General features: G+C 41.8%; 1 protein-coding gene across 3 annotated transcripts; it reads right to left on the bottom strand.

Moving 5' to 3' along the window:
• Nucleotides 1-107: 107 nt before the first annotated feature.
• On the bottom strand, nucleotides 108-14542 carry CSF2RB (colony stimulating factor 2 receptor beta common subunit). Of its 3 annotated transcripts, XM_029963615.1 has the most exons (13): nucleotides 14469-14542; nucleotides 13400-13530; nucleotides 11821-11950; nucleotides 9646-9830; nucleotides 9168-9316; nucleotides 7731-8119; nucleotides 7469-7629; nucleotides 6440-6585; nucleotides 6164-6338; nucleotides 5047-5137; nucleotides 4694-4763; nucleotides 3451-3554; nucleotides 108-3175 (listed from the first exon to the last, which is right to left on the bottom strand). In XM_029963615.1, the coding sequence occupies exons 2-13, from the start codon at nucleotides 13467-13469 to the stop codon at nucleotides 1990-1992; spliced, it is 2856 nt and encodes a 951-aa protein (XP_029819475.1). In that variant the 5' UTR covers nucleotides 13470-13530; nucleotides 14469-14542; the 3' UTR covers nucleotides 108-1989. The 3 variants fall into 3 exon arrangements, with proteins under 3 accessions (XP_029819475.1, XP_017936285.3, XP_017936284.3); XM_018080796.3 differs by lacking the exon at nucleotides 14469-14542 and having other exon boundaries at nucleotides 13400-13652; XM_018080795.3 differs by lacking the exon at nucleotides 14469-14542 and having other exon boundaries at nucleotides 6164-6281; nucleotides 6518-6585; nucleotides 13400-13652.
• Between the last annotated feature and the right edge of the window lie 910 nt (nucleotides 14543-15452).

Genomic DNA, 15452 nt, shown 5'->3' with positions numbered 1-15452 from the left:
GTTATAGTTGCAAAGAAAACCACTGCTCAGTTCCCCTAGTTTGACAATGGCATGTTACTCTGCAAGTTCCAGGCTCCTGAAGTGATCTTCAGATGATAATATCCGCTCTGTGGATATTATGTGCTTCTGTCTGTAAATCGTGTCTCCAAAATCAGCCTCTGCAAATGCCCAGTGAAGAGCAGAGAGACAAAAGGAACAGAGAGCTCTTAGAGTGCTGATGACAATGCAAATGGGCTCCATTCAAAAGCCACTGAGTTGAATAAAAGTTCTCCCACTCACTAATCTTGATTATCAAGCCCCAGCAATTCAAAGCCCAGGAAAGTGATGCATATCTAAGATGTGAATCCAGATACAAAATTTGCATATGAATTTAAACATCTCCTTTTAGGACACAATTAGAGCACAATCATACAGCCTGGAAGAAATTAATTGTGCCACTCTAGAAAGGCCAAAAAAATACATTGATTACAAAAGGTCTACATTGAAAATCATTCAAAGTGGTCATCAATATTCTCTATCAGAGGTTATAACTGTGTATCTTTTGCTGTCAAGAACACCAAACTCAATTTGCACACCTTTCAGATTTAAAATCGTATTTCTGAGAATAAAATCCTCAAAAAACAATTCATTTCACTGCAATTTCTGAATCAGTGCTGTCCCATTAACTCAACAGGAGGAATCAGCTGGCAGAAACACAGAAATCATTATCTCTGTCAAATAATATAGCAAAGTCAGGAGAAAGTGTTCTGCCTCACAGGTGGCATAGCTAACATACAGAATTTTTTGAGGCCTGATCAAACAAACTAATAGTAATTTTATTGTAACCACAATATTTTAACATGTGAAAGGAAATATTTATATGAAGAAATAATATTTTTATTAGTACAGATTTTATATTTGAAAAACAGAAAATTTTTTTGAATGCAAGTCCACCTTCAGGTCTGAAATCAAAGCCTTCTCGCTGGTCACAAAGTCACGGATCTGAACAAAGGCTCTTTCCTTACACCACTTTCTTTACAGTAAAACTGGGAAAAAATGTCTCCTCTTTCTCAACACATCTTATTACTCAGGAAAAAAAACCCCAAAGAATCGATTACACAGTTAAGATTAAGAATATTATGTATAAACAGTCAATTAACTTAAAATACTATGGTATTTTAACACTTATAAATAGAAAAGCTGCAGCAGATTTAAACTTGTGCAGCTTCCCAACATTTCTTGCATGCTGTTTTCTGTTACCTGCCCCACTCCCTCTCTCTCACTGAACCTTAAGAGTCCTTGGGTTTTCTTTCAGCCATGTTTCTTCCTCCAAATGGTTCTCTACAGCCTACTTTATGTATCCCACTAGCGTTACCTTCTTATCCTTAGCATTTGCTGTGATGTACTGCACATTAACATTAAGAAAGCTTTCCTGGACTTCAACATTTTTTTTTCACATTTTATAGTCACCCTTCTATAATTATCCTGTTTTTTGGTTTTGGGGAGTTTTTTGCCTTAGACAATACCTATTTCATGCCATAGTAGAAAGGCAGAGATATGAAAGTTCCTTGGTGACTTTTAGATCTATTTTATAAACACACAGAAGTTCAAAAAAATTGCTCTTAAGAATCTAAGTTTTCTTTCCAAGGTGTCCAAGCTCGTCTTCTTCTGTTAAGTCTGCATTTCCTGCCATCAGTTTTGCCAGGCAATTTGGTATAATTGCAAGATGATTGTGATCTGTCACAGGATCATAAGGAGGATAAACTGCTCATTGTGGATAAGTCAAAAAGTTTAAAAAACACCAAAGGCAAATACATGTATTTCATGCCAAATGTGTGAAGAGCACTGAGAATGATACTGAGCTACTTCAGGTTTTTCCACATGTTGGACTGGAAGCTTGAAAATGAAACTGGTGTTTATTTGTTCCTTGGTTTGAAGGTTCATTTTCATCAGACAGTTGCAGCCTCTTTCAGTTATCAGTCTCTTCAGTATTGATTAGTATTTGCCCATTTAACAGATTTCTTTAATCCTCAAAGATTGCTGCCAGGAAAAGTAGTCATCTGATTTCAGGATTTTGAAAAGCTGAATAGCCTGCATTTTTGATACATCCTTTTCCTTGCCAGTGATGGAGTCATCATCAGATACAGGCTTCCCAAGTGTTGTCTTGCCCTCAGAAAGTTTCTTGACTTGGTGGTCTTCCTGACCATTATCCATCTTCACACTGGGTTTTAGGCTGTGGAAGCAATAGTCACCAACCTGGCAAAGGAAAACTGGCTCAGTGCTGTCAGGGTTCAACACCACTAAGTTACCCTCTGACAAAGGCTGCTTTCTAGGAAGACCATTTTCCTTCTGTAAGACAGGCAAAGGAATCTTTGTGGCTTCTGAATGTCCATTGAGGCCTAAAGGCACAGTAAGATAGTCTCCAAACCTCTCCAGGTGCAATTCAGGAGAAGAGGTTGGTGCCTGACCTGAAACTTGGACCATGACACCAGTTTTCCCATGGTAAGAGTGGTCACTGGGGGGCTGGGGCTCCTGTGAGCCACCAGGTGATTCCCCAGCAGTGACAAGTGGAGGATGGGTGGAGGCACTGGCTGATGGCAGTAACAGGCTCTCTGTAGTGAAGTACTCCAAGGGACACTGCTGAGGAGATGTGGTACAGCTGGGAGCTTTTGGAGAGCTCTCTTCTTCTGTTTCCATCTTGGTGCCTTTCCCACAGGCTGGTGGGGCCGGTGAGACTTCTTCCTTATCACTGAGGTGCTGCATCATTTCCTTCTGATCTGTAAGTAGGTAGGGCTTTGGAGGACCTGCTCCTGGCTCTTCTTGCCTCTGTGGAGCCTGAGGACAGTTTTCCCCTGGGAGAGTCACATACTGAAGGGAAACTGATTTCTTACGGAGTCCCACCTGGTCCAGTTCCAAGGACTGATGTATGTCAGGGTGGGAGGACATCACTGGATTGTACAAGTATGGACCATTGAAAGCAAAGCAAGGGATTGCTGTGTGGGGAGCAATACTTTCGTCATCACTGTTTTTCCTTGAAACAGGAAAGGAATGACCAGCAATCTGACTAGAGCAGAAAACTGGGGCATGCTCTGCCTCATTTAAAGCATGGTATGAGTTCTGTAGGTCTGGTGCAACAAGGGAAACATCTGTCTTTTCAGTCTGCCCTTCAGGGTACTCTGCCAAAGTCTTCGCCTGCCTGAAAGGGGGAAAGTTAAAAGTTGCTCATGAGAGAGATTATTGTGGTAAACATTAAACATAAAACAAGCTTATTTGAAAACACACATAGCTAAACACAGGCTTAGAAAAGTTTTCTTGGAGATGCAGTCTAACCCAGGTAATAAACAATTGTATCCCCTCCTCAAAAGCAACCTGTACAGGCTTTTTAGTGACAGAGCATTTGATTGTATCCAGCCATGATGCAGGGAGTTCTTAGAGGCTATCATCCACAGTGTCACTGTGCTGTTCACTCACCTGTCCAGAACTTGAAGGAAACTAGCCTGCTCCGTCTTCTCTGAAAGGCTGTATTTGTTGAAGTCCAGCTGGTTGCTTGTTGGCCAGTTTCCCAACTGTGCTTTCTGAAAATGAAAAAGCAGACATGACCAAAGAGCAGTGTCTCACTGGCCGTAGAATCAGAATCAGGAACTGTACGTTCCTCATGGACAAAGGTACAGTGTGCTGTGTGAAAAACAGGCTGAAGGGCAGGGCCTCAAAGGTTTTAGTGAATGGGGCTACATATGGCTGGTGATCAGTCACCAGCAGTGTACCTCAGAATGCAGTTCTAGGGCCAGTTCAATACATTTATCAATGATCTGGATGCAGGATTTGAAGGCACCATTAGCAAATCTACTGACAATCCCAAGCTGGGAGATGCTGTTGACTCTCTCAAGGGAAAAGAGGCTTTGTAGAGGGATCTAGATAGATTGGAGCATTGGACAATCATCAATGGAATGAAATTTAACAAGTCCAAATGCCAGATTCTCCACCTGGAACAGCATAATGCTGGGTACAAGTACAAATTAGGAAAGGAGTAGCTGGAGAGCAGCCCTGCAGAAAGGGCTGGGGGTGCTGGCTCAAATCAGTATGCACCCTGACAGCCAGGAGGGAAAACTCTGTCCTGGGGGTCTTCAAAGATGGCATCATCAGCCAGTCAAAGAGGCAATTATCCTGCTGTATTTAGCAATAGTGTGGCCTCACCTTGAGTACTGTGTGAAGTTCTGGGTCCCACAATTTAAGAAGGATTTTAAGGTACTCAAATGCATCCAGAGGAGGACAACAAAGCTGGTAAAAAGGCTATTTTGGAGAAAAGGAGCATGTCAGGCAACCTCACCTCTCTCTATAGCTTTATGAGGAGGGAAAGTCAAGAGGGAGGTGCTGATCTCTTCTTCTGGATATTCAGTGATCAGCATTAGCTAATTAAGTTTGCTAATGACATTGGATTATTTCAGTCAGTTAAAATTTTAAAGTACTGAAAATTTTCTAGCTTGATTTTACATCACAGTGGTGCTGACAAGCGCAGCACAAAGAAGTCTGCTGGTATAAATATAAGAACACTATTACGTTGAGTAGGACCAGCACTTCTCCTAAAAATAATTCATCAGCTAATGAAGATAACTATTCATTGTGGACCAAGAAACAAGAAAGGCTCTTAAGATTTCTGGAAGTCCTGAAAAAGAGAGAGAAATAATGAACCCTTCAAGGTACAGTTCCCTCTTACCCCCACGTAGCTCTGGATCAAGAGACTCTTTCTGGGGTTTGGAATATTTTCCTCCCACATTTTCTTCTTCCTGCAGCAACAACATAGAGTTTTCAAGATATGCTTCTCACTGTGACTGCAACCAGAAAAGACTGCACCCCATACACTGTGCTGCTCTGCACAGCGAGGCACCGCCAAGGCAATGGCACAGCACCAACTCAACTCTCACCCTTGCACAGACATGGACAAGGCTGCCCACCAAGGTTCATCTCCACATAGACCTCTATCTCATGGGGGACAAGAAGTGCCTTAGCCTTTATGCCACCCACTCGGCCAACAGGCTGCTGAATGTCCTAGTTGCAACACAAACCTACCTGAGGAAATATTTATAGCTGCAACAAGCAACTATTAGCAAAGTGATGATGAGAGCTGGGAGCATCACTGGGAGAACCACTGGTGGCAGAACTGAAACAGAGAAAAGATAAATAGGTATCCACCTGTCGAGTGGCCATTTCCCATAACAGATTTTTCACTATGGTCACTCTTCACACAGGAAGATCAGGAAAACGCAGGGGTTATGTCAAGAGACAGGATCATAAGGCTTTCAAACTGTTGGAATACCCTCCAAAGCAGGACAGATCAAACATGGCCTGTACAGCTAACTGACCAAAGGAGTTCATTGTTACCTTTACTGATACATTTTTTAGATCTGACTGACCTCAGAGTAAACAGTTCATGCTATTAAGAAGATGGTTAGAAACCTCAGTCCATCCCGAACAACAGGCATGTCTCCAGGCATCTTAGGTCTGCCTGACTCTACAGTTCTGAAGAAATGGGGTCTCAGAGATTTTCTAAGAGCTTTCTCTGCTATCAGCAACAACAGCACACCAATTTCTTCCTGAGTATACTCATCAAAATTTGCCTAACAGTATCACTGCTACAAGTTTCCTCAGAACAAATCATGTCAGATCATATTACTTTGGGCACAAGACTGTATGAGGGCAGATATTCTACCTCTCAGTCAAGAAACAGTAAAAACATGTAAAGGTTTTATCTCCAGCATACCCTACGGTGTGTTTTACACAACCCTATAGTCACTGTGCAAATATAAAAAACTGATGGCTTATATTCTGTCTTCTTTCAGTCTCAGGCTCTTCAGTCACTGACAGCAGAATGGACTACTGGAACCAGGAAACAAGAATGATCTTTTGGGCAGGATCTCTGTTTCATTTTCCATGTCGAAAACTTTATGGTTAATTGTACTCACCTTATGAAGGCAAGTATGAAAGAAACTTAAAAGGTCATTCACCTTATTCACTGGCATTGATGTACTGCAAGGATGCAGGCAGAGAAGCTGCCTTAAGTGACTCCAGATAACTCATGGCTGCACCTCACTCCAACCTCAGCTGAGAGCATATATTTTTCTCAAGAGGCATTTCAGCCATTAACAGTCCATGCAAACCTTACAAAAGCAGCCTGCATGAAAAGTACCGTTCTCAGTCTTCCAGGTGAACTCCTCGCTCCATTCACTCCAAGGCCCCTCATAATCCAGGGGTGTATTCACCCTTGCGCGCATTTTCCCCCTGTATTCTGTAGATGCTGCCAGCATCTGCAGAGTGAAGATGAAAGGAGGTTCATCATTGCTGATACTTAACTTCTGGAGAGTCTGGAAAGAGGAAATAAGCACAAATGACAAGGTAAGAAGAAGTTTCGTTCCATTTGTCTAGCAAAGAAATATCCAGGACTCCTGCACTTTGTGAAAGTTACCTTTTCATATTGGTTGTTTTCCCAGTATTCAACTTGATATCTCTGTGTTATGAAGTTGTATCCCATAGTGTGTTTTACCCATCTCAGTTCATACTCTTGGTTCTCTGTTGCTTTTACTGACACGTTTGCAGGCGGGAGCACCTGAACTGGAACACATGGAATGTCTCAGGGCAACCTACTGGGCCACTGGAAAAAGTGATTCATTTTTTCCCCACTGCAAATCACTTCCAGAGACTGAAAACACGATTGTTTTGTGCAATGTAAGAAGTCTCAGCTTTTTAACATTTCTTAATTCTCCACATCTTCATTTTCTACTCAAATAGAATAAACCAGTAGACCACTAAATAACAGAAAATCCATACCCATGAATGTTGACAGGACTCCCTGGGTACAGGGAGGTAGTGAAGCAATAGGTAAAACATTGTTACTGGTCCACCACATTTCCAGAGATTTTCATCTCTCTTGGAGTTACCTCCTGATATTTTCACCCTCTGCAAGGAGCTCTCCCATCTTTAGTCTGCAAAAAATAGCTCAAATACCTCCAGATATATGTAGGCAGAAATGATCCATCTGGTGCACCTCACTGGGCAGAGGATTCCTACCTCATAGAGTATTCCAGGGGCCAAGGCACAAACCCACAAGAGCTCCACTGGCTTCTTGAGAAATCACATAGTGATACACTCCCCACAAACACCTCTCACCACAGCTCCCTGTCACCTGGGACACTCTTGAAGGTCAATCACAGAGAAGTCAGCAGGGTGAAAATCACTCATTGATAAGCTCTGGGTTACAACCTGAATTTCTGCACAGCAGTTTCTGTCACCATCACCTTCCTCAGAGTGCCACTGAGGAACTCCACACTTACATCCCAGAGCTCTGACCTGACACAGTTCCTTTCTTTGTCAGTAATTGATTCTTCTCCCTACTCCCTTTTCTTCCTTGCCACTGTCTTCAGCCCCACTTGCTCAGACAGGCATCTCTCCAAGAAGGAAAGAAAGAGAAGAAGGAAGAAACAACACAGTAACTAACTGTTCTTGTAGCTTTCAATCAGTTTCTCCTCCGTCTTGGCCCGGACAGACACATTGTACTGGCTCTGGCTGCTGGAATTGCTAACAAGGATCTCACAGCTCTGCACCACGTACGGGATGTGGGGCAAAGTCTTCTCACGCACAGGAGAGCATTCCTCTTCTCTGAGGGGAAAAAAAGAGGCTGAACTGAGATTAGGGGAATGGGGCAGAGCAGAAACCCCATGGGAGAGGCACAGACATGCTGCCATGGGCAGAGCACGTACTCTGATGATGGAGTGGCCCTGAAGAACAAGCCAAAGAGGACAGAGGTGGTGATCGCTTTCTTCACTTCCCAGCTGCAGGTCAGACGATCTCCACCATTGAAGAGGCAGCGAAGGTTCCTGGGCTGAAGGCCACCTTCAGAGAAACAAGTGACAGGAAAGGTCTGGCTTCTCAGCCAGAGCTTCCCACCCTGCACAGCCCCTCTCCATCCTATACTACCTTCAGGGGTCTTCCATGACGCCTCCATGCTCCACTCACTGTACTGCCCAGAGAAGCCACTGGCCTGCCCTGGTCTGGCTCGCACACGGGCAATGTAGCTGCTCCCTGGGACGAGGTCCTCACGGCTGAGATTGCAGTGAGTGGTGTTGGAGAGCAAGAGTGAGGCAGCTCCCTGTTGTCGAGGGATAAAAGGGAATGGAAGGGAGGGAGGAAATTGGGGAGTTGGGGAATGGAGAAGAGGGGTGGAGGGGGGAAAGAGTGAGAGGATGTGACTGCCAGCTGGCATCTCTCAACAGTCCCACACATGCAGTGGTCCATGTCCATGCTGCCATGCAGTCGTCCTTACTCCCATACTAGAGGGGCTTCAGCACGCATGCTGCCAGCATGGCACAGGAAGGCTGAGGCACAGGCACTCTCAGGCACAACCTCTCCCAACAAGTAGGCCAGCTCCTGCAGCTTGCAGAGTCCTGACTGTGTTCACCTCCAGCTACACATGTTCATAACTCTCAGTGCAGAATTATGTGGGAATCTGGACAGGATACTTCCCTTAAAAACTAAAGATTAAGCTGACAGATACAGAAGAGAAACATATGAAGATCCAGGGAAACAATAGAGCAAAGGATATGGACTTCTAAAAACTAAAAATTAAAAAACAAACAACCAATCAAAAAAAAAAATCAACAACAAAACAAAACAACAAAAAATAAAAACAACAACAAAAAAAAAAACTAAAAAAAAATTCCCCAACAACACAACCAACCAACCAACCAAAACAAAACAAAACAAAAAAACAAACAACAAAAAACTCCACCAAAAAACTCCAAAACATATCTTTGTCCATGGGGGAGCAACTTCAAATGTATTTTGCCATTTTCCCCTCATGAACCCACAGCCTCCTGTTGGAACATGATTTAATTCTATTTGGAAGGGATTCAGGGCAAAATCAATTCCAACTCAAAACCCAAGCACAGCATCCCTTTTTGGTTTTTTTCAGTGGAGAAGAGAGCTTTGCTTTCAGTTCAGGACAAATGGTATTTCACTGGGCAAGTCACTTGCAAATAGAAAGAGAATCCCTTCTGCCTGACCCAAAAAATATTTGTTGCATCTTCTTAGTACCTGAGAATGGAAAGGTCATTAATTCACACAACTTTTACCACAGACTTTCAATTGCCCAAAATGGTGCAGTCCAACCCAGGACAGCTCAGCTCCTCCACTCTTACCTCCCAGGACTCCCATTCCCGCTTGTAAGTGACTTCATACTCCAGTGCATTGCCCAGCATTTGGCTTTCATCAGCTGTTTTCCAGGTCAGCAAGAAGTCTCCTGATGTCATCAAGCTGACTGAGAGGTTCTGAGGTGGAAGGGGCTGAACTGGAAGGTGTTGGTACAACACATGAGTAGAGATAGTGAGGGAAGGACACAAAGAGGGGAAGAGAACATCTAGGTAAGCTTCCCCATTTCCAGAGTATGTTATCCCTGCCACACCAAGTATCTTCTGCTTGACTAGCTCCTGAGATGATACCAGGTCCAGCTGCTCCCAGAAACATGCCTTTTCCTCTCCCTGACCCACCCTTTCAATGTGGACCTCTTTGGCAGTTTTCACAATGGAAGTAGAATTCAGTTCTTGGCTGAATGGCAAACACAGTCCCAAAGATCCTTAAAATTCATTGGAAAATGAGAATTTGGTATTTAAGTCTTACCATTTTGGAAAAGATCAACATTTAGTTCTGCTTGAAGCATCTTGTTAGGTTTGAAGCCATAAATATCTTCTACCCCCATTCCAAAATAGTCTGTAGAGTTGCGACAAACCCAGCGCACATACACATCAGGAGTCTCATGTAAGTCGTTTTCTGTCTGGCGTTTGCAATACATCTCCTTGTTCTCCCTGTGTATAAAGTCATCTATAAAGATCTGATCTGGAGACCTACAGTTAACACAAAATTAAATACCTGAAACCAATTTCATCCCATTCTGTTGTTATAATTTACTAAGGCACTTATATCCTCTTCTCACCGTATCTATTAGTCCTGTTTTGCATCAGTTGATATGACAAATATTTTTAACACCACGATTTTTGTCAAATGCCTCCTCATTTCGAAGTTATACAGCAGAATGCTATATTTTAGTACCAGTCTGTTATTGTTACTTTTTAGCCTAGCTCTATGTAATCTCATATTTTAGGTGAGAAATAGTATGATGAAAATTAATGTCATGTAAATGCACCTTTTACTCAAAGTGAAAGGCAGTAAAGTTCTGATGATCCTTAGCTTATTGAAGACATTCATTTTGCAGTCCCAAAAAGACACTTAAAAAAAGATTGTCCAACCAAAATGTACTTCTGTATCCTTTGTAGTTCTGTTCTGACAAGGGACCTCAAACATTCATTAAAGAGTTGATCCAAAATGTTAATCATTCTTTCAGATAGCCTTTCTCCAGTCCAAGGAACATCATGAAAATTAGAAACAGTATTTTAAACTAGGCAGGAGAGGGAAATATTTGTGTGTTTGCAGTAGCCTTAGCTGCTGGAGAGAAGTGTTGCTTTTTTTTGTACTCTCTGGAATTTTTTTTGTGCTTGTGGCTTCATGCCCAGTATATTATATTGTTCCAGTTCAGATGAGAAATATTAACTTGCAAATATTTAAGGCCAAATGTTGTCTTCCAGGATAAGATGGAGTCTTCTAGCCAACTATATGTCAGCAAGCATTATTCAGCACTATTGCTAGTTTTAAAAGTTGAGTATTAGCAAGGAAACCAGGGAAATTGCTGAAATATGGGTGGGACTGACCATACATGTGCATAACCTTAAACAAGAGTCAGCCCAAGGGTTGTGAAGTCCTAAAGAAATTTCTGTCCACTCACCATTACCCTATAGTCTGGGATTTAATCAACTATTCTTCATCTATGAGCCGATGGTGTTTAATTGCTGGCTGTTTTGATTTCAGCTGTGTGATTGTCCGTGTTTAATACTGACTCATCTGATGAGTTCAGTCATGTTTCATGATCCACACACTCCATCAAGTAACAATGTTGCAGAGAATCCTCCAAAAGTCCAAGTAACTTTATATCATCTTTTCTCAGAAGCCTTAACTTCAAGGTCCTGTTCCAAAGTTCTTCCACTGATTTCAGTTGCTTTTAGATCTACTAATTCTCTCTTGTTTGCAATAAAATTAAGAGTTCTTTCTCTTTACTTTCCTTCCTGTATCCCCATACTCTAAATCATTTTCTTCTCAGCCATCCATCTTTGCCTTCCTCTCTCCCCTAACTCTTCCTCCCTTCTGTCCTTTCTTACCCTCACAATCGATCCAGTCTGATGATTCGGTTCCCTTTTCAAAAGGAAACAGATGTAACAGAGAGATACTCTCATAAACACACCAGTATCTCTGGGAGGAAAACCGATAGCACAGATGAACTTACCAGTCTTCTCTATCTCACAAACACAGAATCTATACATGTTGCTCAGAAGTGATCAAAACCACACTCTCAGTGATGCTTCTAAATTGACAAAATGACACGGGGAATGCCTTCTTCCTTTTGGGTTTATAAAAACTCTCCTTTATGCTCACATTTTTCTGACACCATCTTCTGCCCTCCATTATTAGCATCCTATATGCCCTGTCTTATTTCTAATCTATTATCTCACAACAAAATCATGGAAAATAATTGTAAAGGTGAAAAAAATAACTCCACTAGCATGGCCTATTCATTATTCCCTTCCTAAATGAGGCCTCAGAAGCAGGTACAACTTTTGTTTTAACCCGATGACAGAAAGAGGTGGGCATGTTTTCTTAAAATCTGCCTGCTGGTCTCTAGGGTTCCAAGTTATGGCCAGTTTCCCTTTGGTCTTTTATCCAGCTCAGCACATTATAGGTACTTACATTAAAACATCATCCCTGTGGTAAAGAATCATACCAACAAGGTCATGAGCATCTGAATGCTCCATCCATGTGCAGGTGACCTGTGAGTTGTAGTCATTCAAGCAGCTCAAGCTTTTCATAGGGATGCTCTCTGAGAAAGGAATTCAGGAAAAAAAAAAAAAAAGGATGCAGTGACTACAAACGTAAACAGTGAGAGATAGTAGGAGTACAAAACAGGTAAGGCACTGATAACAGTACTCTCCTCTTGCCACCAGAAAATTATAGAATTGTAGGATGGTTTGGGTTGGAAGGGACATTAAAGATCATCAAGTTCCAACCCCCCTGCCATGGACAGGGACACCTTCCACTAGGTCAGGTTGCTCAGAGCCCTGAACTTGGCCCTGAACACCTCCAGGGATTGGGCACAACTCGGTGAAAATATGTACAGAGTTGTGGCCATTCTGCACATCTCTACAATACACAAGTGTCCAAACCAAGCTATAACTACCCACAGTTGAGATCTTTGTGCCTGCAAGGAATATAATTCCAGCCAAGGTATCACTTTTCCAACACTGATTATTTCCAAGGATTAGTAGACACTATGGACAGCAGGCACATAGCAATCATTTCATCTTTGTTGTGTTGGTGTATAGACTTCTTTGCCACTAACTTCCTAGTAAACATGATGATGTTAGAAAGGTATATTTAAAAGTGAGATGCTCTGAGAATAGTCTTGTTATGACTCAGAATAATGACCAAACTAATTTATTGGAACTAGATTCATGATCCAGAAACAGCCAGACCTCTCGTGAGAGATAAATTTTTTTTTTAAGTTCACAATTGTTAAGTTGGAAAATACAGACTTGCCTCTAGCACATGCACTAGGAGGCAAGTTGCTTTCTTATCCTGCTTTATTTTCTCTGAAGGTAATATCTGTGCTGTGCTATTGGGATATTGCAGCTTCAGATGACAAAGATATCAGTGTGCGTACATGAGTGTGCTCCCTCAAGTAGTTTTTCATGATGAGAGCTACTATCGGCCTATTTAAGGGGCTTTTTAGGGGTAAAGAGTAGCTCTCATTGCATAAGAAAGGAAAGATATTAAACTCAGAAACACAAGCAATGGATATGGCAGATGGTCTCTTTATCTGTCAGCAATTCCACAGGAAGAAAATCAGGTCATCTGGATGTTGCTCTTGGTAGCCCCCACCACCCTGTCTTGTGTCTGTCCACATGACTACACTCCTGTACAGTTCCATTGGAATTATGCAGCCCTTCATTTTCCTGTTTTCACTAATTACCAGGGTCTACTCCTCCTTTCCATTCACTCATTATCCAGTCAGCTTATTTATCTCATCCATTTATCCAGTATTTCGCCTGTCCTTACCACCAACATACAACTGATTTGTCTGCACATGCACCTGCTACACACTGGTTTTAATCACAATGTCTGTTCTCCTATAGTAGAGAAGACGGTATAGAAGGAAGCAGAAAAGCAAGCAAAAAATGAGGAAGATCATTAGTTGAAAGAAGCAAACAGATACAAAAAGAAAGGCAATGAAGGAAGGAAAGATAAAAGAGAATATAAATTTGAATCTCACCTCGAATGGCTTGAACACTGAAGACCAAATACAGGTTCAGCAGCAGGATGAAAATCTCTTTCATGTTCATACTGTCCTTTGCCTGCAGGCTTGATCCTAATTCAGATCATAGTCTTCTGCTTACTGTAGAGCTGCTTGTTTCCATTTCACATAAAGAGAAGTAAAACTGAATGAGGGAACTTCTTTTATATTTGTGTTGGAGTGGCATTCAGAAAGAACTTCTACCAAGTATTTATTGTAGGACAAAATTCATGTCTTCTTGTTGTGTGAGCTTGCAATACAAGCAAAGAATGAAGCAAATGCACATTTGCATTGTTGAGTAGCAACAAGAAACATTCCTGATCTGTGAAGAGAACTCAGCCTTCAAATTTATTTATCCTTCTCCTCTTTATGCTCAAAGCCTTCCTAATGAGCCACTACAGTGTTCTGTTTTTTACCCTTCCTCAAAAATATGATCTCCAACCACATAATTCCTGGGAGCTATAGTGGTTGAATTTCCATATTCATTCACTTTCAGATTTTTCATCAACATGCTACTTTTCTAGCTGCTCCCCAAACAATTTGCAAATTGTAGACATAATATCAAAGAAACTATTTTCTTTGGTGATTCTAGAGAGTGAGAGTAGATTGAGCAGTTCCAAGACCACGGACCACACCGTTCATACTGGAATTCAAGTCCTTTTGGCCATTTCTCATTGCTCTCTCAAAAGCATAATGCACTCACCTACTTAAATACATTACAGATCTGAGACTCTTTTCTACTTCAGGGGAGCATGGAAAAACTCCTTTTAAATTCCTATTGACTTTCAGACTCTTCAACATCAATTCCTTATGCGAGAAACAACTGGCTGAGCCAATGATATTGAATAGTCATTACAGCTAAGGAATCCCTTAGTCACTCACAAGCCTTTGTATGAGGGCAGATTCTGCCATTTTGCTTTCCCCAGAAAGGAAACCATTCCCTTACCTGGACCCAGAGATGTCCGTGAGGCAGATCATTCAACCTGATCCAGCCTGCCCCCACAGCACCAGAATCCTCTGATGCAGAAACCAGCAAACCCACACTTACCTAGAACTGGAGACAGAAGCTATCAACCAAGCACAGGATTTCCTTGGCAAGTAAGTCTTCAAAATAAATGCTGCATCTTCCGTGCATCAGAAATGCCACTTTCGGAGAAGCAGAACCCACCCCTTCAAGGGAAGTCTATGCAATTTCTTGTAAAATAGGAAGTTTGTAGTTCCTATTTTAGCCCCCAGAGTATGCACTTAAATGGCACTAAGGGAAGGGAGGGAAAGGAAGTTTGTCAATCTGCGTGTTAGCAATTACCAGATCATGGGACTAATGTATTTTAAGAAAAAGAAGGGATTGACTGCAGCAGAAGTAAGGAAGACAAAGAAAGAATTTCTAGTTTTCACTCCAGTGCTGTTTCTTGCTTTAATCTAGACTAGACAATCTTCATGGCAGGGATCACACTGGACTTTCATTTGTATGTCTATACTGGGGACTAGTGAACTACCTTTATTTCTGTAACCCTTTAATTTGAGCAATATTTCTAAAAGCAAGTTTTACCTATTTCAACAACAGTTAATAAGTGCTAGAGTACACAGAAGAAACAAAAGAAAATTGATGAGAAGAGTTGATCTGAAGTCATCCTACAACCAAGGCAGCCATGCTCTTTTAATCCAACTTTAAAATTTAGGCCAGTAGCCTTCAATAATAAGATCTCCAGGAAAGTTAGGTAGCCATAAGGAAAACATACACTCACGTTTTTGCTCTGGAGGGTAAACCATGGAAGACTGAGCCCCCAGATACAGAATATAACTGCTAGAGTCTGTCTATCCTGCACTGATACATACTACACCTCCTCTAAATTCCTGGAGTACTGACCAAAACAACAGTCAGCTCAGTTACGCTCTCACCAGAACTGCAGCAATAAACAAGGAAAAAAAAGGATAATGTGAATAAGAGAAACATGCAGAGCAAGATGAAGAACATGAGAATATCTGAAGAAACTGTGTGTCAGGAGGTGTCTGTATAAAACCTGCAGACAAG

The sequence above is a fragment of the Manacus vitellinus genome, unplaced genomic scaffold (assembly GCF_001715985.3).
Source record: "Manacus vitellinus isolate BGI_N305 unplaced genomic scaffold, ASM171598v3 scaffold_5_pilon, whole genome shotgun sequence".
Taxonomy (NCBI): Eukaryota; Metazoa; Chordata; class Aves; order Passeriformes; family Pipridae; genus Manacus; species Manacus vitellinus.
The sequence above is the reverse complement of the archived record's forward strand: the minus strand, read 5'-3'. Positions and strand labels throughout refer to the sequence as shown.